General features: G+C 37.8%; 1 protein-coding gene across 5 annotated transcripts in view; it reads right to left on the reverse strand.

Annotated features, from left to right (window-relative positions):
- pam (peptidylglycine alpha-amidating monooxygenase) overlaps positions 1-24,461 on the reverse strand; it is a 56,752-nt gene that overhangs the window by 17,543 nt on the left and 14,748 nt on the right. For 4 of the 5 annotated variants that reach the window (XM_082156845.1, XM_082156842.1, XM_082156843.1 and 1 more), the window contains exons 3-15: positions 24,169-24,289; positions 22,026-22,083; positions 18,969-19,056; positions 16,106-16,197; positions 15,882-15,965; positions 15,494-15,542; positions 13,341-13,408; positions 13,147-13,227; positions 12,958-13,034; positions 9,229-9,332; positions 6,269-6,465; positions 5,103-5,162; positions 571-873 (exon numbers count right to left, since the gene is read on the reverse strand). In XM_082156845.1, the coding sequence (XP_082012971.1) occupies positions 571-873; positions 5,103-5,162; positions 6,269-6,465; positions 9,229-9,332; positions 12,958-13,034; positions 13,147-13,227; positions 13,341-13,408; positions 15,494-15,542; positions 15,882-15,965; positions 16,106-16,197; positions 18,969-19,056; positions 22,026-22,083; positions 24,169-24,289 (1,382 nt within the window). The remainder of the gene's footprint in view (positions 1-570; positions 874-5,102; positions 5,163-6,268; positions 6,466-9,228; positions 9,333-12,957; positions 13,035-13,146; positions 13,228-13,340; positions 13,409-15,493; positions 15,543-15,881; positions 15,966-16,105; positions 16,198-18,968; positions 19,057-22,025; positions 22,084-24,168; positions 24,290-24,461) is intronic. The other variant, XM_082156846.1, reaches the window with a different exon arrangement.

The following is a 24,461-nucleotide window of genomic DNA, read 5'->3' on the forward strand; positions in this document are numbered from 1 at the left end:
TTAGGTTATTTCTATTACGACTTTGTTTTGCATTTTGTGACTTTCAGTCGAATTTTTCCAGTCATGTTTTGTCATAATTTCTTAAAAATAGTGTTAAGATATTGTCTTGTCTTGTTCTCGTGAACCCAATATCTGACTGTTTTCTGAATGCACTTATGTATGCTTGTGTACTCCTGACAATCTTTCAGTGAAATCAACTTCAGGGAAAACTGACCAAATATATTGATGTCTCGTCTTGCACACAGGGGTGATATTTTGACCAACGAGATGAAAGCAGTGCATCTTGAAATCTATTCTATAGCAATCCTCATGTTCCAGATCGTTCATTAGAGAATTATTAAAACCACATGCTATAACATTACACACTCAGCCAACACTCTGCGCAACCCAACGTATACATGATAGCAGTGAGATGGGTGGAAACAGGCATCAAAAGGAAAACAAATGGATATGTGGGAGACAAACGCTTGTCTCAGTTGACACTGTGGCCCATGGGTTGACAGCTTACTGTCCACACAACACTTGATACATTTGCTCTTTGTTGGGGTAAGAAACGAGGCCGAAACCCACCTTGTTGGTCCCTTTGAGCCTCCCCTGTGGTCGGCTGTCTGGTGGGTACAGTCCTGCTCCTTGAGGGGCTGACAGTGGACTCTAACTGGTGAAACTTGTGCACTCTGTCCCTCACCAGAATTGCATCCTCTTTTGTTTTGTAGCCTAAATGTGGCCAGCCTCGGTCTTTTTTTTGCATTATGCTATCAATCTCTGCCATCAGACGTGTCTGGGCTCGGGCCGCATCTGCAGGGTCGTACTTATGCACGTGGACAACATCATCTCTCTCCCCCAGCAGTTTAGAAAGAAGGGAATAGAGGTCACCTGCACAGGAAGAAAGAGGAGGAAAAGCGGAAAGACAAAAGAGGAATGGTGGTGTGAAAAGTGAGAAAGTCCTGCAGTGGAGGAAGGGAGGTTGTGCTGGTGGTGTACTGGATAAACTCAACGGCCGATTACACATGTGCTATTTTTGCCTGTCCTTTATCAGATTGAATGACGCCCTCCACTTGTGTAACAGGCGGACTGTGCAACATCAACGGTCTTTTATATCAGACTGTACCACATCTATTCTGATAACGACAGCTGGGTGTTGTGTTCTGACACAAAATGAAAATGGTCAGAATGCTGCATTACAAGATGTATTATGTTCATGCATGCATTTCAAATTTAAACTATTTTAGTCAAAGCCTGTTTCACACATCATCGGTCCAGTGAAATGCATAAGATGTACCAGTGCGAGCCAAGCACTATCATCACTATAATATTTCACTGTAACAGTGGTCAAATAAGGAAGCTAGTGAATTTACACTTTTCTATGACTATTTGTCAAGATTCAATGTTATGATGCATGTCCATGCACAGACATTTTGAGGGTCAGTGGCTCAAACTGAGAAAGAGGGCACCACACTTTCCTATACTACACACACAACTACTATTCCTGCATTAAAACAAACTGGTAGTCATTTATTGAGATAGGATGCCTGTCCCTATATCGAATGTATGATGAAATGACTACAATTGTGCTTAATGTTGAATGGTATTAGTGAAATGATTAGACTTCACTTACTGAGTAATAGAATAGCACTGTCTATTCCAGTAATCAATTTTAAGTGTTAAGAAACATGTCAATTTTAAGGACTTGGAAGTTTGTGAAAGTAGCTAATGCTTGTGGGAGATGCTTCAGGAAGCATGAGATGAAATCTGTTCAGATTACTTTATTATTTGACGTTTTCATGGAAAAGGTGACATTTCTAAGTGACCCCAAACATTTTAAACAAGTCAAGTTGTGATACCAAACAGGACCACATGACCATGGCAAAAAATCGAAACAAAACAACAACGCCTTGACCTGACTGCATATACCTACTACATTACACAGATCCATTCAGAATTACTAAACACAGCAACACACACATGACAAATGATAAAAAAAAATGATCCTGAATATGTGTGGAAACAATGTGAATGTACTGAAATGTGTCTGTGCACAAATACAATGTGTGATCAGAGCATCGATACATGGTTTGTTTGTGCCTCAATATACCGGACTCGCGTGTGCTTACTGTAGGACTCCTATATGTCACTGCATTCGTCTTTACCTCGATTGCAATCCAAACCTTTACTAGCGAGACGCTGGTTTGCTTTATCCAGCCGAGACACGTAGTTTGCGTATCATCTGGCCATACAGCGGTGGGATGTTTTGACGTTGCGTTCAGTCTGTATTTCACACAGCATGATGCCTGAGGGCTGACACTCTTCAGAAACAAATCTTAGAATATGACAACGCTCGTGTTTTAAAGCTTAGTAGACACTGGACTGAATAAGCGAGCCACTGTTCTCTCTGCCTTCTCTGATGTAATCAACCTGGACCTCTAAGATCATCTAACTGCGCGACGTAAACTACGTTAATTGCTTTAAATTAATTTAATGTCCCAAGGATTTTGAATTAATCGCTTTAGTTAACACATTAACGTTGACAGTCCTAATTAATAATAATTCGCCACATTTATATAGCGCTTTTCTCTGCACTCAGAGTGCTTTACATAGAAGAGGGCCCCAATTTGCCTTCAGAACTGCCCAAATTCTTCGTGGCAAAGATTCAATGAGGTGCTGGAAAGATTCCATAGGGATTTTTTGGTCAATGATTTCATCAGAGTTGCGGAAGATTTGTCGGCTGCACATCCATGATGTGAATCTCCCGTTCCAGCACATCCCAAAGCTGCTCTATTAGATTGAGATCTGGAGACTGTGGAGATCATTTGAGTTTATTTAACTCACTGTCATGTTCAAGAAACCAGTTTGAGAAGATTTGAGCTTTGTGACATGGGGTGTTATCCTGCTGGAAGAGGCCATCAGAAGATGGTCCACTGTGGTCATAAGCGATGGACACGGTCAGTAACAATACTCAGGACGGCTGTGGTGTTTAAATGATGCTCAATTGATACTGAAAGGCCCGAAGTGTGCCAAGAAAATATCCCACACCCCATTACACCACCAGCAGCCTGAACCGCTGATGGATCCATGTGGTTTACACCAATTTCTGACCCTACCATCCCAACCCTCTACCACCTACCAATCCAGGACCCTGTTTAATAGCGTTCCCCTGACCGTCACAGTGGTGAAATATTTCATAGATTTCCATTGGATCTTGGACTAACACAAACAAATACCCAGTGCCACCAGATAAGGCTGCTAAAACAACTGCTAGACATCTCTTACTGGGCAAAAACACGACCCCTCTACCAGGCCTTGAAAAAAGGCTTCTCATTGGTCCACATGCAGGTTCTTATGAACTAACTGCCTTTTACGCATCTCGACTCTCATCCCGAGGTTCACAACAGGGTGGCTATAAATAAACCTCCAGATGCAGCCAGGTAATTGACTGGCCACACCACAACAGTGGCTGGAACAAAGCAGGACAACTCTCCACACACTCCTGTACAAAATGAATACAATACTAAACATTCAATTCATACTAATTCAGAGAAATAAGTACTTAACAACAGCTATGCTTAATAACAGCTAGTCTAAATGAAAGCATACATGACAGTTGCAACTTTTTCAATTATGTTTGGATCTATGCATTCAGGACATTGCCAAAATCTCAGAGGTGGTTTGGAAAGCAAGGTATAATTCAGTCACGGTTCTAACTGTGAGCTTTACATTATGTAAATGAGCTCCACGTGGAGATGCTAATACATAACATTTATAAATCTATTCTGTAAAAAGCAATTAAAATACCATGATATGCAAAAGACCAAGTCATTTTTACAATGAGGCTTCATTTTTTAACATTAGTTATCTTAGAATGAACAATACTTCTACAGCCTTTATTAATCTTAGTTAATATTAATCTCAACATTTACTAATACACATAGATCAAGTTCTGTTCAAATTTGTTAATGCACTGTGGACTAACATGAACATTTGTATTAACTAACATTTAAAAATGTTAATAATGCTGTAAAAATATATTACTCATTGTTAGTTTATGCAATTCAATGAATTAACTAATGTTAATAAATGAGTCCTTACAGTAAAGTGTTGCCAATTTTCTTAAGGAGTTTTGGGATTATACAAGCTCTCAGCTTTTTGGTGAGTGAATCATCTAAAAAATTTGAACTCCAAAGAATCTCAAAAATGTTAAAAACGTTGTTGTGAAGGCAGTCGTGCAGTGGTGCATTCATCATCAAAACATTGAGCAATTAAGAAAATGAAAGAAAATTTCATTCATGTCATGATGTCTTTAAAACTAATCTCTGATAAACCAGAACATAAACATGTCAAAGCACACAGCTTACATTTGCACAGCCTCCAGCCTATTCGCATCAACAGTAGATTTTCACGTCACCAATGAATCGAATGATGTGTTTAACAGTTTATCAAGCCATATGCCACTTGAAACATGATTTCCTTTCTTTTATGGAACACAAAAGGAAAAATCTTGCAGAAAGTCATTTTCCATGCAAAGAAAGAAAATGAAATGGATGTTATTAAGCTATAAACAGGCCAAGAAATGAGCACTGAAAACATAGTGACAAATAAATAAGATTATAAAATGAGTTTGAGAGCTGTGTCAGAGCGGAAGGCTTTTAGCATTTGTTTATTGTATTACTTTTAAAATTTTTTTATATATTATGTTTATTATTATTATTTCGTATTACGTTTTTTATTCGCAAATTGTGTTGTTGTCATTTTTGTAAACTTCACTGTGAAACCTTCATAGTGTTTTTATGATGCTTTTATCCTTTTTTCCATCTTTCACTGTATGGAAAAAAGCAACAAAACAACAACTTTCATGTCCCACTGAAAAAAGAAAGTCATGCTCCGTTTGGATGACGATGACTCCCCTATCGGACACTCATTTCCATTCTCGGAGCCTCTATTGAGGAGTTGTACTAAAATTCCATTGTGTGTTTTTTTCCGGTAAAAGAGTGCCATTTCAGTGTGTCAAATTAGATTTGTAATGGTATTCCAGCACTGACTGTGTTTCAGGACAGTCTCTCTTAGTTTTGACTCTGTCTGTAATTTGAAATGATTTTTAAACATCTTACCCTGATCCTGAACTTCCTCTTTTCTCTTGGGCTGCTGCAGCTCCAGAGACTCCACAGCATCTGTGCAAATCAAAACACAAATGAGAAAATGAGAATATATAGAAGAGAACAAATCAAATTAAGTACATTTCATTTGCTAAATATTCAGGGTTAATAATGTAAAGAAACTGGTCAAAAGTTTTAGATCGGTAAGATTTTTTATGTTTTAAAAGAAGTATCTTCTGCTCACCAAGGCTGCATTTATTTGATAAAAAAAATTTAAAATTGTGAAATATTATGACAATTTAAAATGACTGTTTTCTATTTTAATATATTTTAAACTGTAATTTATTCCTGTGATCAAAGCTGAATTTTCAGCATCATTACTCCAGTCTTCAGTGTCACATGATCCTTCAGAAATCATTCTAATATGATGATTTGATGCTCAAGAAACATTCATTATTATTATCAATGTTGTGTACAATTTTCTTTCAAAATTCTTTGATGAACAGAAAGTTCAAAAGAACAGCATTTATTTAAAATAGAATATTTTCTAACATTATAAATGTCTTTACTGTCACTTTGGATCAGTTTAACTCAACAGTATTGATTTATTTTATTTCTTTCCCCCAAAAATAAAATTAAAATTCTTACTGACCCCAAACTTTTGAACGGTAGTGTATAATGTTACAAAAGCTTTAGACTTCAGATAAATGCTGTTCTTTTGAACTTTCTATTCATCATAGCATCATGAAATAAAAATGTAAAAAAAAATATTTTCAACATTGATAATCATAAACGTTTCTTGAGCATCAAATCATAATATTAGAATGATTTCTGAATGATCATGTGACACTGAAGACTGGAGTAATGATGCTGAAAATTCAGCTTTGATCACAGGAATACATTACGCTTAACTATATATTCACACAGAAAACAGCTTGTTTACATTGTAATAATATTTCACAATATTACTTTTTGTTTGTATTTTTTTTATCAAATAAGTGCAGCCTTGGTGAGCAGAAGATACTTCTTTTAGAAACATTAAAAATCTTACCGATTTAAAACTTTTGACCGGTAGTGTATATAATATAATGCAATCATACCATGATACAAGAGTTTGGTCGTGCTGCCTATTCACACTATTGCGTGTGCAAAATCTTGAAATGTGTGTGTTTGGACGGTACCTTTCTGAGGAGCTGCCTCGTGCTTCATGGACATCATATGGTCTGGCCTGACCGGGATGGGAGTATTGGCCTCAGAGGGGATGTTTCGGAAAAGCTCACTGCTGCCGCCATCTCCGCAGTTCATGTAAGGCACAGCATGGACGTTGTCCATGTAGTACATGATGTAGAAGTTACACATCTCATCATTGGAGGTGCCTCTGTGAGGAAAACAACAACGGGACATGAACAAACTACCAGCATAAAACACATATACAGCTCCAGAGCTTTAGTATGAAAATATCCAACAGAACTACAGTAGCCTTTGCCTCAAATGACACCCACAGTCCACTAACCCTCTACATACAGTAAAATGGCAAGATATTTCTCAAAAAAGCTGTTTTTACGACTTAATAGGATAAAGATGGACTTACTATGCAGGATTTTCAGTTACTCTTTGTAAAAACAACATTCAAACGTGGCCTCTCCTCGGGGGCGGGCTCAACACTGCCAGAAGCCACGCCCCTGACCAGGAGGCCACACCCCTCTCCCGTGACATCACATCAGGTGCCACAACACTGCGGCAGCATCTCAAGAGCAGTTTCAGACTCAGTCAGGTGTTTTGCAAACATTATTTCAAACACTTATGCTAATAATCGATGACTGGCTGTAATTTGCGAGTGAGTTTAGCGATCTTCTGTCTAGCTCACTAATAAACAACAATTACGTGTCATCATAAAAACATAGTAATCTGATGTGTTAAAGAGTGCTGTCAATAAGGGAATAGCAACATTATCGAATTGGTTTGTGCCGAGACAGGAGAATGTAGCAGAGCTTCCCGAGCTTCAGACACAGACGACACACTCACTGGCCAAAGGAAGCAGCCCAGAAACATCCCGAGCACTGCAAAACACAGACAAGCAGAGGACAGTGTCTCTGTACACACAAACACCACCACACACTTCCAGTGCATCACAAGTCCTGATTGAGAGGGGTTATGTTTCTATGACTCTGTCTGTACTTTATTTTTTGCGAAAATCCTGCATAGTGCAACTTTAACGGGATATCACAGCTATATATTTTAGCTTTTGTTTTCAGATGTACTCCTAAATAAAGAAAAAAGTCAACTGTTACGCCATTTTTGTGTGTGTGTGTGTGTGTGTGTGTGTATATGTGTATGTATATATATATATATATATAGGAAACAGTTGTGCTGCTTAATATTTTTTTTTATAACCTGTGATACTTAAAGAAAAAAATACTTTTATTTCAGCATTTATTTCAAAATAGAAATCTTTTGTAACATACACTACAGTTCAAAAGTTTGGGGTCAGTAAGTTTTTTCTTTCTTTTTTTTGTTGAAAGAAATTCATACTTTTATTTAGCAAGGATGTGTTCAATTCATAAAAGGTGATATTTAAGATTTAGATTGTTAGAAAAGATTTCTATTTTGAATAAATGCTGTTCTTTTTAACTTTTTGTTCATCAATGAATCTTGGCAAAAGTATCACATGTTCCAAAAAAATATTAAGAAGCACAAATAATAAATCATCATATAAGAATGATTTCTGAAGGATAATGTGACAATGAAGACTGGAGTAATAATGCTGAAAATTCAGCTTTGATCACAGGAATAAATTACGTTTTAAAGTATATTAAAATATTTCACAATATTATAATTTTTTCTGTATTTTTGATCAAATAAATGCAGCTTTGAGCAGATTTCCTTCAAAAACATTAAAAATAATAGTTTCCAAACATTTGACCCTTATATATATATATATATATATATATATATATATATATATATATTATTTCTTAATCTTTAATCAAAATGTCATCACACAGTTCAGCCATTCACATTCTGCTTCCGCTTCAGTATATAACTCTTACTTTTCACAATCCTGCCAACAACCAATGGATACAATTAAGCCCTGCCCGATTTCTTTTGCCTGTTCGAGAAGCCATTTCACTCAGAAATTCTTCAATAAACACAAGTAAAGGTCACAACTTCCATTTCAAGCCAACTTCAAGACTAAGACTAATGCATTTCTGATGTTTCCCACAGTTATCGCACCACCGACTGTCAGATCTACACCAAGTTTTACACTGCACCTCAGAATCACATCGAGTTTAGTGAAATCTGATATTTTGTTGAATAATATAACACTAGATTAAACAAGACACACCTTATTATTTCTACCATAACAAGGTTCTATAATTTAACAGGTTTAATACGATTTTTGGTTGCTTGGACTCCTAATTACACTTCTCATGGGGTGCACATACTTTTTCACAAAATTGTATGTATAACGAGGCCTGTAATGTATTCATGTCTGTGTGCTTGTGTGCACATGCTTCTGGCCTACGCGGGCAGCTGACAAAGACCTGACTTTAAGTCAACAATCATCTTATCGTGTGGCCTTGAGTCGGGTGTGTGGGCTTCCCGGGAGATGCGTCAATGCACTATTGTGTGCTCGCTCTGTCACCATGGTAACAGGAATGGCAGGGCACAGGCAAACACACGTCCGAGGAGTCACGCTCAATCGGGATATGATGAAACACACACACTTCGACGAGCTGACCTATGCAGTGTGTTTCATCACTCTCACACACACACACACACACACACACACACACACACACACACACACACACACACACACACAGCCACCACCTGTCGCACCATGTGTCACTTTGTCAGATAGACGTACAGTAGTAAGACAGGTGGTCAGAGACACAGCGACAGGAATCAACACCATGCAAACAGAGTGAAAGGAAGACGGTGGAAACGTCACCAGCATGCACACCGTCATCACTCATCTAGCACACTTACTGCCACTGTAACTCTACATAGGAATGAAAAATAAAAGATGAAATCTCTTACAGAAAATCTGACGTCAATTATACATTTTAAACAATGTTATTAAGTTTTAGAAAGCAGTTAGAGTCTAAATAAAACAACTTAGTCGGCAAGAACTTACCCGATTTCGGTATTAGTGGTTCTTCCTTCTCCTGTGAACATACATCGGGCCGCTAGGATGTCTCCATTTTTTACGTCAATGGTATTGGTGGCTGGATAAAAAGCCTGAAGTTTAAGTTCAGGGAGGAGAAATCAAATGAAAGAGTTAGTTCAGCCAAAAATGTTTTATATTTCTGTCCCTTCAAATGAAAGTCATTCACACCAAAAAAAGCCTCAAAAAGTTATAAAATAAACTGTAAACATAATCCAAGGCTTCTTAAGAGACACGATCGCTTGACGGACAAGTTTAATTTAGGCTTTTATTCTCAAATAAACATTGGACAACACACATTATATGGTAAACGGAAGCTCAAATGTGTTTGCTTGACGAGAAATACAGTTGTGGCCAGAATTATTGGCACTCCTGGTAAATGATCAGAGACGGCTGTGAAAATAAATCTGCATTGTTTATCCTTTCAATCTTTCATTCAAAAATTCGTAAAAATCTAACCTTTCATTGAAGTAAAAGAATAAAGGGGGGGGCATTGTGGCACAATTACTGGCACCCCTAGAAAATCTTATGAGTAAAATATCTCTGAAGTTTATTCCCATTAATATTTAAATTTTTTAGCACACCAGGGTGAACAGGAACATGACATTGTCCAGCTACTGTATGACTTCTTGTTTCACAGAAGTATAAACACACAACGGCCAAATTCTCTGAATCATCCATCACAATGAGGAAAACCACAGAATATAGTTCTGATGTGCAGCAAAAGATTGTTGCTAAATAATAGCTAAAGCATTGAAAATTCCCATTTCCAGCCTCAGGGCAATAATTAAGAAGTTCCAATTAAGATGTTACGAATCTTCCTGGAAGAGGACGTGTGTCTATATCATGGTGAGGAGGAGAGTTTGAGTGGATCACAGATGGAAAATTGCTGAGATTAGTTGAGCCTTGGAGGTCTTAAAAAAAAATTTAATATTAAAAAAAAATCAAACAACCCCTACATCACCACATGTTGTTTGGGAGGGTTTCAAGAAAAATCCTCTGGGCTCATCCAAGAACAAACTCCAGCATATTCAGTTGTCAGACACGACTGGAACTTTAAACGGGACTGGTTTCAGTGGTCAGATGACACACCAGATACACCAAAAAGTGCCCCATGCCCACGGTTAAATATACCACTGCCTGGATCTTTAATGTTGTGGACTGGACATGGTCCTGGACATCTTGTTGAGATACACGGTATCATGGATTCTAGCAAATACCAACAGATAAAAAAAAAAAAAAAAAAAAAAAACTGACGGCTTCTGCTAGAAATCTTATAATGGGCCGTGGTTGGATCTTCCATCAGGACAATGATCCGAAACAAACATCAAAATCAACACAGAAATGTGTAACTGAGCAGAAAATGCAGCTTCTGCCATGACCGTCCCTGTCCCTGAGCTGAACCCTATAGAGGAGGAGTGGGCTGACCTGAACCCTATAGAGGAGGAGTGGGCTGACCTGAACCCTATAGAGGAGGAGTGGCTGACCTGAACCCTATAGAGGAGGAGTGGCTGAACTGAACCCTATAGAGGAGGAGTGGGCTGACCTGAACCCTATAGAGGAGGAGTGGCTGAACTGAACCCTATAGAGGAGGAGTGGGCTGACCTGAACCCTATAGAGGAGGAGTGACCTGAACCCTATAGAGGAGGAGTGGGCTGACCTGAACCCTATAGAGGAGGAGTGGGCTGACCTGAACCCTATAGAGGAGGAGTGGCTGAACTGAACCCTATAGAGGAGGAGTGGGCTGACCTGAACCCTATAGAGGAGGAGTGGGCTGACCTGAACCCTATAGAGGAGGAGTGGCTGAACTGAACCCTATAGAGGAGGAGTGGGCTGACCTGAACCCTATAGAGGAGGAGTGGCTGAACTGAACCCTATAGAGGAGGAGTGGGCTGACCTGAACCCTATAGAGGAGGAGTGGCTGAACTGAACCCTATAGAGGAGGAGTGGGCTGACCTGAACCCTATAGAGGAGGAGTGGGCTGACCTGAACCCTATAGAGGAGGAGTGGCTGAACTGAACCCTATAGAGGAGGAGTGGGCTGACCTGAACCCTATAGAGGAGGAGTGGCTGAACTGAACCCTATAGAGGAGGAGTGGGCTGACCTGAACCCTATAGAGGAGGAGTGGGCTGACCTGAACCCTATAGAGGAGGAGTGGGCTGACCTGAACCCTATAGAGGAGGAGTGGGCTGAACTGAACCCTATAGAGGAGGAGTGGGCTGACCTGAACCCTATAGAGGAGGAGTGGGCTGACCTGAACCCTATAGAGGAGGAGTGGGCTGACCTGAACCCTATAGAGGAGGAGTGGCTGAACTGAACCCTATAGAGGAGGAGTGGGCTGACCTGAACCCTATAGAGGAGGAGTGGGCTGACCTGAACCCTATAGAGGAGGAGTGGCTGAACTGAACCCTATATAGGAGGAGCGGGCTGACCTGAACCCTATAGAGGAGGAGTGGGCTGACCTGAACCCTATAGAGGAGGAGTGGCTGAACTGAACCCTATAGAGGAGGAGTGGGCTGACCTGAACCCTAAAGAGGAGGAGTGGCTGAACTGAACCCTATAGAGGAGGAGTGGGCTGACCTGAACCCTATATAGGAGGAGCGGGCTGACCTGAACCCTATATAGGAGGAGTGGGCTGACCTGAACACTATAGAGGAGGAGTGGGCTGACCTGAACCCTATAGAGGAGGAGTGGGCTGACCTGAACACTATAGAGGAGGAGTGGGCTGACCTGAACACTATAGAGGAGGAGTGGGCTGACCTGAACCCTATAGAGGAGGAGTGGGCTGACCTGAACCCTATATAGGAGGAGCGGGCTGACCTGAACCCTATATACATTTACATTTACATTTATTCATTTAGCTGACGCTTCTATCCAAAGCGACTTACAATTGCTATATATGTCAGAGGTCGCACGCCTCTGGAGCAACTAGGGGTTAAGTGTCTTGCTCAGGGACACATTGGTGTCTCACAGTGGATTCGAACCCGGGTCTCTCACACCAAAGGCATGTGTCTTATCCATTGCGCCACCACCCCTATATAGGAGGAGTGGGCTGACCTGAACCCTATAGAGGAGGAGTGGGCTGACCTGAACCCTATAGAGGAGGAGTGGCTGAACTGAAGAGGAGAAGCACCAACATGAACTTGTGAATCTGCAGGATCTGGAGAGATTCTGTATGGAGGAATGATCTCTGATCTCTCGTCAGCTGTTCTCCAAACTCATCAGGCATTACAGGAGAAGACTCTGTTATCTTGTCAAAAGGAGGTTAAAAAAGTATTTAATAAAAGGGGGCAAATAATTATGGCCAATGTGTTTTGGAGAAAACCATTTATTTCATAATATGATTTACCCCCCACTTTCACATAATTTGACTTTTTTTTTTTTTTTTTTATCAAAAGGATAAACAATGCAGATTTATTTTTATATCCATCTTTGATCATATTTACCAGGGGTGACAATAATTCTGACCACAACTGTATCTATATTTGTGTTTCGAAGATAAACGAAAGTCTGAGCGCAGAATATAAATTTTGAGCGAACTATACCTTTAACATAAACAAATCTGCAAACTCATTAACATGACTGACAACCCTTATCAGTGAAACATGACGCATTAACTTCCCTCTCTAGGTGCCACAGAGTAACCCATCATAATAACCCATCATGCTCGACCAAGCAGAGAGGACTTGTTAAACGTACCTGTGGCAACAGTGGAGACTGGCGCCCGATCTCAGTCCACTGTCCATTGCGAACCCTGTACCCACTCACAACTTTACCTGAAGCACAAGACATGCAACATGTTTCCTATTACCATAAAAAGTAAAAAGAGAATTCACAATGAACTTAGTAGATATAACAAGTAAATGCATAAAAAATGCAGTATCTCACCAAGGCTGTGTGTGTGTGTCCTGAAGGCAAACGGATACATCGGGAAAGATGTGTAAGTGCAAGCGATGTCTGCATTGGTAACTGCAAACATAAAAAACATCAGACGTCAAAAAATAACATAACATACGTTTATAAGGTGACAAGCATTGATAAACTGATCACAATATTCGAGGTAAAGCAAAAAGTTGGAATACCTTTCTTCCCTGGAGGAATGACAGTGTCCAAAGACATCATCAGATACATGCCAGCAATAAAGGGCTGTCTGCACAGAGGACACAACATCCATCACACTTCAAGGGATTTCAGCTAACTTGACAGCTATATGATTAAGTAAGGAATAACTGATGACAGCACACTTATTATTGAAAAATAATGTACACCTGAAGGACATTGTTTTTCCAGTAATTCTACTGTTAGGAGTCAATTTTATCCACGTCTCAAGATGGATAAAGATGGGAGTTTTTCTCCTAAAAATCGCTCTTGTGTGTAGAACTACTTTCTTAACATTTGACTTTTAGATATAGTGTCGAGCCCGATGAAGACAAAGCTCATCTCGATACAGGTGCAACCACAAATGATGTCTTAGTAGTGGGTGTTCACATATCTATTTTCTGTTTATTGGGTTCAGGTCGATTTACAAAACTGTTTCCAACATGATAGACTATCATCAAAATCCTCCTATTACCCACGACACAAAAATGGTCTACTACATGTGACAAACAACAAATAATGTGTGACTTTTAACAATAATTGCATTTAATGAAATTAATTTTGATTACATAACATTATGTATTATTATGCATTGGTATTACAGCATTAAATGGAGGAGTTCCTCCTGCTTTCTCATACAGTGTCTCTCTCTGTGATTGGGACACTTGTATCTTGATCACCTGACCCTCCTGTGCCACACTGACAGCCGGTTCTGCTGGTTTTAAACATGCCTCTCCCTCAGCACTCTCACTACTCATGCCAGCGAGTCACTGGCCAACTGCAACTGAGAACAAGTTTGAATCTTAGATTTTCTCTGCGTTTCGTTTCATTGTTGACTGCTATTGTAATTCCACGTCAAATTAAGTGAGACACATAATAATTAAGGCTTTTGTATTTATTTATTGCCATTTCAGGCTAAACGCTAACGTTGGCAAAGGTTCCTGTGGAGCTGTTCTCCCTTTCCCCATTTCCTTGAAATATCTTTGAATACTCATATCAGCTGAGTAAACGCATACAGAATGTGTCCGCTTACCTTAGCTAAAGTTAGTAGTCTTTGTCTTTCTAACTGCCACAGGCCCAAAATAGTGTAGTTGCTGCTTTTTGAAGATTTTTCTTTTAATGGTTTTAGCAAATTATAATAACCTTTGATATTTGTAAAATCTATATATTGAATAATATGCATAAAATAATGTTCTTCATCTTTTCTTCCTGTGGGGGAGCAACCCAGCCAGAAACTACACTAGTTTAATATGAATTAAATGGAAATTAATTTAAATTAAACACAGTTTACTATGTAACCAAAATACCAATAATGGCCAGAGAAAAAAAAAAAAAAGGTACACATATTGTGTGAGTTTTAATTATAAACAAGCCTGAAATACACAGGGACTCTTATTTTGAAATGTCTATACTATTGCAGGCTGATCCTTCAAAGTCAGATGAGGGAGATAAAATATGCATTCTTACAGCCGTCTAAAACATATTACAATAGACCATAAAGTAGACATTTTCATAATTCATCAAATGAGTTCATAAGCAATCGCTCGGCATAAATGTGCGGCATTCGTTGATTGTGAACCACTCTGATGCAGTCTGGAACACTGTTGCACGAGATAATTTCATTAACATTATACAAAGTGCATTGAGAAACAATGTTTTACTGTACTTTTGTATCTTTCTTTGTAAAATTGCTTATCCAAACAGTTATAACTAACCCACAGACTCTCTGAAAGCTTGAATATATGCTTTTTCCTGTGTTTCAAGGTTTAAATAGAGAATTTAACAGCTGCTCAAATTTAAACTCAAACTATTTATTGGCACATTACAAATCTGTACCTGTATGGGGGGGGGTCCCCATATAAATAAATAAATAAATAAAAATACAAAATCGTAATGGATGGTGATTTGTTCCCAAGCTCAAAAATTATTTAAAAAAAAGTAGTCCATTTCTTCATAATTAACTGATAATCTTCCCTTTCTGATGTAGATCTCAAATCTCATTTTGCAGTTCAATTCAAAAACAGGTTTGGAACAACATGAAGGTGAATAAACGATGACAAAATGTTTGGGAGAGCAACAAATCTGTCTTATGAATGACAAGTCACAGTTATGTTAAAATCTAGTGGCAATAACTTACGGTTTGGAAGTCATTCTTAAAGTGAGTCCTGAGCAGTCTCTATGATGATCTACAATCAAGACAAGATAAACACATTAGTCACATCTCAAGACACAGAAACGCTGCTTTTCATCACCGTCACAGCCATAATACTACAGTTTTCAATGGGCAGGGCTGCTTAAACCAGTACTAGCAGTGATTGACAGGCATCTCGGTGCATACAGACTATTGCCAAAATGAGATATAAAATAAATTGTGGCAAAAAAAATTTTTCGGTGTACTATTCTTTTAACTTATCATAGTAACTCGTCTGATCAGCATGTCAAGTGTGGTGGATGGAGCGGACAAAACATGCTGATGTCACAATACTGTTGCGTTATCTCTGGATCTGCTGTATCGCTGTGCTTACCTCGGAAATTGTTGACGTCACCATAATGTATTTGCAGCACGAAGTAGTTGATTCTGGTGTCTCCTCCAACTTTAAAGCCAACATCTGCAAAATAAGATGACACTTCAGAGATGCTTTTATTATTTTTCAGAAAGGTGCATTTACTCATCATGGTCACTTATAGGTTCTACTGGCTGCTTTGAGACCGAGAGAAGAGGAGGGATGATGAAGAGGACGGTGAGCACCTTTGGGTAGTTTGGTTGGAGGAGCATTCCTGGCCCAGGCATACATGATCTTGGCCTGATCCCGACAGGTCCCCAGCTCTCTCCCACAATCCCTGAGCAAACCAACAACAATAAAACATCAGAAATGATCCTCCAGCTTAGCATTATTACTCATTTAACACATCCATTCACAGAGGTAAAGTTCGAATTTTGTTATATTTAAACAAATTTTAGTGAAAATAAAAAATGTTAAGTGAGAAAATGCAAGCAAATAACCCCGCCTCAAACTCCAGTGCCATTGGTTGAGCCGATAATGTCAGACTGGTTGATATGCTTAAACAAAACTATCATCAAGCACACAGATGCATGTTTTCAGCCATAGTGTTTATTGGCAAATCCACCGAGCAGCACAAATTATAGGAAATTATAAAAGAGATTATTACTTATTAAAGAGATAGTGAACCCAAAAATGTAAATGTTGTCATCATTTACTCACCCTCAAGTTGCTCCAAACCTGTACGAGTTTCTGTCTTCTCCTGAACACTAAAGAAGATGTTTTGAAGGATGTTGGTAATCAAACAGTTGATGGACAACTTTAACTAGTATTTTATTCCATACTATGGGAGTCAGTGGGTCTGTTTGGTTCCCCATATTCTTCAAAATATCTTCTTTTGTTTTCAACAGAAGAGAGAAACTCGTACAGGTTTGGAGCAACTCTAGGGCGAGTAAATGACAACATTTGCATTTTTGGGTGGATTATCCCTTTAAGATGTTACACCTTTAACAAATAAAGAACGCATATACGTGTGTGTGTGTGTGTGTGTGTGTGTGTTAATTATTTCATAAAATCATAGACATTTTTTATTATAAGATTTTATGAAATAATTACACTTACACACACACACACACACACACACACACACACACACACACACACATATATATGTATATGTGTTCTTTATTTGTTCTTTATAAGTCAGCACAGATCAGATCAGATCTAACGTTTGCAGACATATAAAGATATGTATTTCATCCATAATCCTCTTGGCGGTAAATGGAGATGGATTGTTTTTACTTGAAAAAGAAACAAATATAAATTTTTTTTTAAAAAAATTACAATACCGTACTTACTATAGGTTCTATGTGGTCGAAAGCTTGAAGTTTAAAGTCTGTAATTTTAATGTGGGTGTGGTCGTGTGGATATTTAATGTTATCTACATATTCAACATTCAGTTCTGAAAACTTCTCATTTCTGCCTGACATAAATATGCTGAAGCCCTAATCAGATCTGATGATTTATACACCTCGTAAAAACCTCTATTGACTAGTTTTGAAGATGTATCCAAATATTTCCCCCCTCATAAACGACCCAGCGACCCGACAACCCATGGTCCCACAGCACTGAGGCGGCACATGACTCATACTGTCTTCAAAATGACCTATTTCTAGACATTTGCTGGTTTGGCATATTAATTAGCCTATTTCCATGCTGAGCTTCAGAAGCCTGAGATCAAACACCACGAGAAGCTCCCTGCAGCATCTGCATGATGAATGCTTTACAATACAGAGAGAAGCTACTGGAAAACTGATGGCAGGGGAATCAAGCCATTGTTGTTATGAGGCAGAGATGCGGTATATTTCAAATATATTTTAGCTTTATCAAAGCATGCATAAAAAAAAGATTATTTCTTGAGTTGCCATGTATTGAGGTTTGTTTATCAGGTGATATTTATTGAGACATTTTAAAGTGAATGATTTCTAATCACGAAGCTCATGGAAACTGAAGAAAGGATGAGAGCCCCCCCATCCCCCCCCCCCCCTCCCTCAGGTCATCTCTCAGATGCTACCGTCGTCAAGGTGCACACGGTTGCCACGGTAACAGGCCGTTTTATCACTTTATCACAATGAGTAAGGTGCTGTTGTTGCACATATTACCCAAAGAATTCAGTTTAATCGTGGTAATAATGCAGCAGCGTTACATTACAGGCTTACAGAGATTTGAGATTTAATGACATTTGCTCGACTTGTTTTCAAAATCGTATGACTAGTTCACCGAAAGAATTCACTTCTTTTAAGTCCGCATTTGAGGAAATGGCTAAATCACGTTTCTACACGGAGGTGAGGCTGTTATATACACGTGTGCTGGAACAGAGACTCATTAATATGGTAATGTTTCTTGTGCCACTAGCATCACCAAAACAGAAAAGCAAGAATATGAATTGTTTCCCAAACACTCCCACATTTGTTCCCAGACAAACAGGACCTGTTAAAATCAGTCTGAATCAGGAGGTCAACATGTCAAACGCTCAAACAAAGAGATCGATGTTTTGAAGGTCCCACAAGGCCACACTGTTCACAGTCTTCAGGAACTCAACAGTCGGTGGATTATGTACAGTTGGATATGTACTTAAACAGTGAGAGGAGTTCAGTGCCTTTAACAGGAAACAACTGAAACACTTTCTGCAATTGTTGACCTTATTTAACAGAATTAAAATATGCATGAGCTCGCCAAGATTTTAATATATTTGAAAAGAAATGATCTGATGTATAGAAAGCTCAGCATTTATTTGTAATAGAAAATTCTGTATTAATGTAAAAGTCCATACTGTCACTTTTGATCAATTTAATGTGTCATTGCTGAATAAAAGTATTCATTTCTTAAAAAAACACAAAAATTCAGCATTTCAACGGTAGTGAAACAGCATATATGCAGATTTTGTTTGAGCATCCCAACCAGCTTGACAATGTTATTACAGTGACACTAACAATTGTGTCTGCAGATTAAGCTGGGACAAAATAAAGTATGGAAACATCAAAGAAAAAACTAGGCTAAAAATAAAAATCACACACACACTTCCTCATGAACCAGCAGAGACACACTCACCAGTATCCTTGAGTGGCGTAAGGGGTTTTGCAGCCATATAAAATCATGTGGTGGGCTGTGTCCATACTGGCATGAGGAACGAAGTCCACTGAGGAGAGAAAGGTTCTTGAAGTCAGTAATGAAGATGGAAAGGTGAGCATCTTGAAAGATGATATGAAAGCTGGCGCAAGCTATATGAGCCCTAGATCAAACACAGAGAACTGTAGACTGGGGAAATCTTCAATGTTTACTCAGAAATCGCTGGTGCATTTCACAAATAATTAAGTAATACAATGAATTAAACATGACATTTTGAAGTACAAATTTTCCAATAATCTTTGTTTTATTTACAACTTCAAAAACAGCATGAATCCTCTGTGAAGAGTTTGAACGGGTGAGTGCTGTTTGCTAGCTGGCATAAACCACAGTGAACATCAATGTGCTGTCCTAAAAGTGATGGATATCTTCAGGAAAGGCCTCTCTCGCTCTCTCTCTCTCTCTCTATTGTGGTTATGAATAATAGATGGGATGTTTGATTGATGGCGATAGCAAGACACACATAATGTATCTCTCAGAAGTCTGGGTGGACCTGCTTTCCCTGAAGACCACCACAGAGTAACACAACACATTAATGCACAGTTACAGATTCAAAACAAGTCAGTTCCACACAACCAGTCAACAGTTACAATTCATTCATTTCCACGATCCCTCAACTTGCTTCACTGCAAGACGGGTATGGTTGAATGTAATGATAAAACACAGTTTAATAAGTGAGATGTTGATTCAGTAACCGCTCGGACTGATTCAATGAGTTCATTCACTGAGCGATTCGTCTGACTCCTTGTATTCGAAAGCCGATGACCGATATATTGGCCGATAAATCTATATCCAAATTTTTGAGAGCCTGATTACAAAAACAAAAGTCTCACCATCCCAAGCACACAATTATGATGTCCATATTATAATTGTATGTAGTCTATATGAGAGCACATGTTGCACTTAATTGTATTTTCCTTTTTTGAAGTGATTTTAATCATATTTCAAGCAAATGAAACCCATCATGGTGAACAGTGCGCATCTGAAGTGTCTCAGCTGAAGGAAATAATACATTATTTATCGGCTTTAATATATTGGACAAAATCGGGTCGATAACGATAATATCAAAAATGATCATACAGTACAGGCCAAAAGTCTGGAAACATTACTATTTTTAATATTTTTGAAAGAAGTTTCTTCAGATCATCAAGCCTGCATTTATTTGATCAAAAATACTGATTTTTTAAAAAATATTGTGATATATTATTACAATTTAAAATAATTGGTTTTCAATTTATTATACTTTAAATTATCATTTATTTCTGTGATGCAAAGCTGAATTTTCAGCATCATTACTCCCGTCTATCACATGATCCTTTAGAAATCATTCTAATATGATGATTCATTATCAAAGTTGGAAACAGTTTTGCTGCTTAATATTTTTTCATAACCTGTGATACTTTTTTTAGGATACTTTGAATAAAAAAAATATATAAAAAAAAAAAAAGAAAAAAAAAAGAAGCAAATGTTTTAAAAATAGAAATCTTTTGTAACAACAATATCCACTACTGGTCAGTCATTTTTTTCCTTTCTTTTTTTGAAATAAATCAATATTTTTATTCAGCAAGGATGTGTTAAATTGATAAAAAGTGATAGTAAATAAGATTTATATTATTAGAAAATATTTTTTTATTTTGAATAAATGCAGTTCTTTTTAGCCTTTTATTCATTAAATATATTAGTCAGCAGAACTGTGTCCAACACTCATAATAAATCAGAATATTAGGATGATTTCTAAAGGATCATGTGATAGACTGGAGTAATGATCCTGAAAATTCAGCTTTACATCACATAAATAAATGATAATTTAAAGTATAATAAATTGAAAACCAATTATTTTAAATTCTAATAATATATCACAATATAAAAAAAAATTCTGTATTTTTTATCAAATAAATGCAGGCTTGATGAGCAGAAGAAACTTCTTTCAAAAACATAAAAAATAGTAATGTTTCCAAACTTTTGGCCTGTACTGTATATACAGTATATCAAAAATAATGTATATTGCATCACTAATTCAAACCAGTAACTCCTGATTTTTTTAGTCTTTCTGAATGATTCATCAAAAGAGCCATTTTCAATCAATCAGATTACACCTCTTTCACTGTGTGTGTTTGGATTAGCTCGCATGGACAGGACCGTTTTATAGACAGACGTCCGTTGTCTTGTTATCTCAAGCATTCAATACAGACTGCAATCTCACATTCATTTTACATTTGCCAAAGCGATGGAGATTCAGAGCTGCAGGAACGACTGGCGACTGTGAAAGTAACAAAAATGAATGTCTTGTACTGGCTGACAAATTCATACCGGTTTAATCGGTCCATTGCTTCCCCCACTACAATTATTAATATGTTACAAAAGTATTCAGATAAGAGTATACAAAAGAATATCAGATTGTCTCTAAAGCCTGAATAAACCATCACCACCCATACAGTAAATGATGAACTGTACAAGAAGACCAAAGGTCTTCAACATGGCAGTGAGTGTTGAGGTTGCACTGTGGTGGTGAATTCAACGGACACGAACAGCCTGTCATTACTCAGTATCATGGGATTTACTGGCCCGGATGACTTGTGTAAAGATCTGCTTACGCACACAGCAGGACACTGAGACTCAGTGAGTCTCATCTGAACATTAAACTGGAGAGACTGACCTGAACAAGATTATATCTTTAAAGCCTGACCAGATTAAACATTCATATCATCATCGAGATCACAGATAACAACTAACATTCAAGCTTATGATATGCAGGTTGGGGTAATGCTTGGAGTGAATTCATATCCACTCCTTGTCCAAACAAGACAGTGCATATGCACTCATAAAAATAATGGTGGCAGGTTTCATTCATTGTGTATTTAAGAACTCATAACTTCCTAGTTCGGTCTCAAGTCTGGTCTATTTGTAGACGGTTCATGTGGTGAGTCTTAGTTCTTGTTCTCTCATGTTTGTGCCTGGATCTAGAACTGTTGATCTACTCACCTATATAGGCTTCCCGGGACGTTGGGACGGGAACAGCCATACAGAAGTAGCTGTCAGACTGTTAAGAAACAAACACGTATTAGACCGTTTCTACCATACATACACAGATTCATTGCAGGCCATGTATACAAAATGCATTCTGGGCGATGTTGTCATAGTAAATATCATTAAGGAAATGTCATATAATCATTTCCCATTGGATGTTAAGCAATATCTACAGTGTGTGTCTCCAAAAAATGTTTAGGAACAGTCATCATCTGGCCTTACAACCATATAGCTTATTGCAAAATATTGACTTACTGTACACAATTTTACACAACATGCAATTGGCATCACGTAACTTCATAACATTGTACGTGTTATTAACTAAATGGTCAAAAGCTGAGACATTTCATTCAACACTGGATTATTTATACACACTTCATATAACACTGGATTAAACATTTAAAGATTGTCTAAGAATTCTTATATACAACTATATAGTATAGTAATGTTAAAAAAGTTTATATTTACATAATGCATATTTTTTCCAAATGTGGGACAAGATTCAGGTGATCTATATTATAAATACTGCTATTGCTTAAACTGTGCGTTTGTATGCATAGTATTATATAAGCTGCATTAATTGGGTTCATTATTTTATATATAAATAATCTGTGTATATATATATATATATATATATATATATATATATATATATATATATATATATATATATATATATATGTATATATATATATATATATATATATATATATATATATATATATATATATATACATGCAGTATATATATATACACATACAGTATATATATATATATATATATATATATATATATATATATATATATATATATATATGTATACACAAATTTATAGGCCATTCCAAAGCTTTCATTTTCTTGTTTTTCAACCATTTTGAGGTAGGCTTGCTTGTAACACTGTAATATGATCTTTATTTAACACATCCTCTCTTCCTCCAGACTCAGTGCACTCAGCATCATCAGACATACAAAAAAAAAAAACGTAGCTTAAATCTGCAGAAATGAGTACAGCTCTATTCATTACAAAGTGTGAGGAGACACAGTCCTAGCCATGCAGAAAAACTGTTAGTACCAAGAGATAATGAATCATCTGGAGGCCATTAAAGATCAAATACAACATGTGCCTTTAGAGACCATACTTGTCTGCTTTTTAAGGGGAAATTGATCTTTTTATGTTTTTTTGCACTATTTTTGTCTTCTGGATTTAAAATCGTAATTATACCTACGGCACAGATCGTCAAAACATTCGATTTAATTAACAAAATAAGCTCGTGCAATTCACACATGAACGCGACCGGAGATGACGGACACACACACACGGAGAGCATGAGCTTTAGTTTCTGCACTGATAACCGCTAGATCACGGCAAACGCTGCGAGTGTGTGTTAGAAATCAGGAATGGTGAGAGAACATTGTGCTTGATACATTTTTCATCTTCAAACAAAACTTGAGTCTTCAGTCGACAAAGTTTAGGCCTAAATCCCATCTGGCTGGTGAGCTTCCCATAATGTTTACACATAAGGTCAGTGGGCGGTCTAAAGCGGACCAGTTCAAAATGTTTTAGATCCTGTTTACGCCTGTATTAGAGGCATCTACGTGTGATCAGATCGAACAAAACACATCTTAATAGCAGGTGTAAACAGAGCCTACTGTACATCTATGACTCATCGGTGTCTCATAATTATTCATGAGACTTTCCTGACAGATGCTTCAAAATGCAACGGCGTGAATATATGCGTTTGATACAGAGCACAAATGCAAATTTGTGCATTAAATTACAGCTATCACAGTATGTGTGTGTCTTTGTGTATTGTACAATGAGCTTACAGAATCATAATATATTTGCTAATTTTGATTAATGTAATGATGAACTGCAGTGTTTTTTGTGGGAAACTTGAACTCATTGACAGAGTAATATATCTGCCTTGATCAGGAGCCGCTGTGTTGTCTGTCTCCCCCCTCCCCCCTCCCCCCTCCCCCGTCCACTTCACTTTTAGCATTTTTAAAAACTGGTGAGAACTAACCAGAGATGAAACAGTGGGTTTCATGACCTTTAAAGAAATGTGCAAAAAACAAAGATGATGTACAGAACTCTTACCTCTGCTGGAATTACTCCTGGTATGCGAATATCGAGTGAAAAATTGTACGGATTGGACAGGACAAAAGGCTGCCTGGTCCTCGAGCAGTCATTGGGGTCTGACCAGGCATGTTCCTGAAACCTATCAACAACAACAACAACAACAACAACTTCAGTGTGCATTGCTATGTGGTTGCTATTACTATTTTGAGCAGAGACGAATCTGAGCTTAGATATTCCTGTAGCTCAAACAGTAGAGCGATGGCGCTTGCAACGCCAAGATCATGGGTTCGATTCCCAGGGAAAGCAAGAAC

Source organism: Leuciscus leuciscus, assembly GCF_965113295.1.
Source record: "Leuciscus leuciscus genome assembly, chromosome: 24".
NCBI lineage: Eukaryota > Metazoa > Chordata > Actinopteri > Cypriniformes > Leuciscidae > Leuciscus > Leuciscus leuciscus.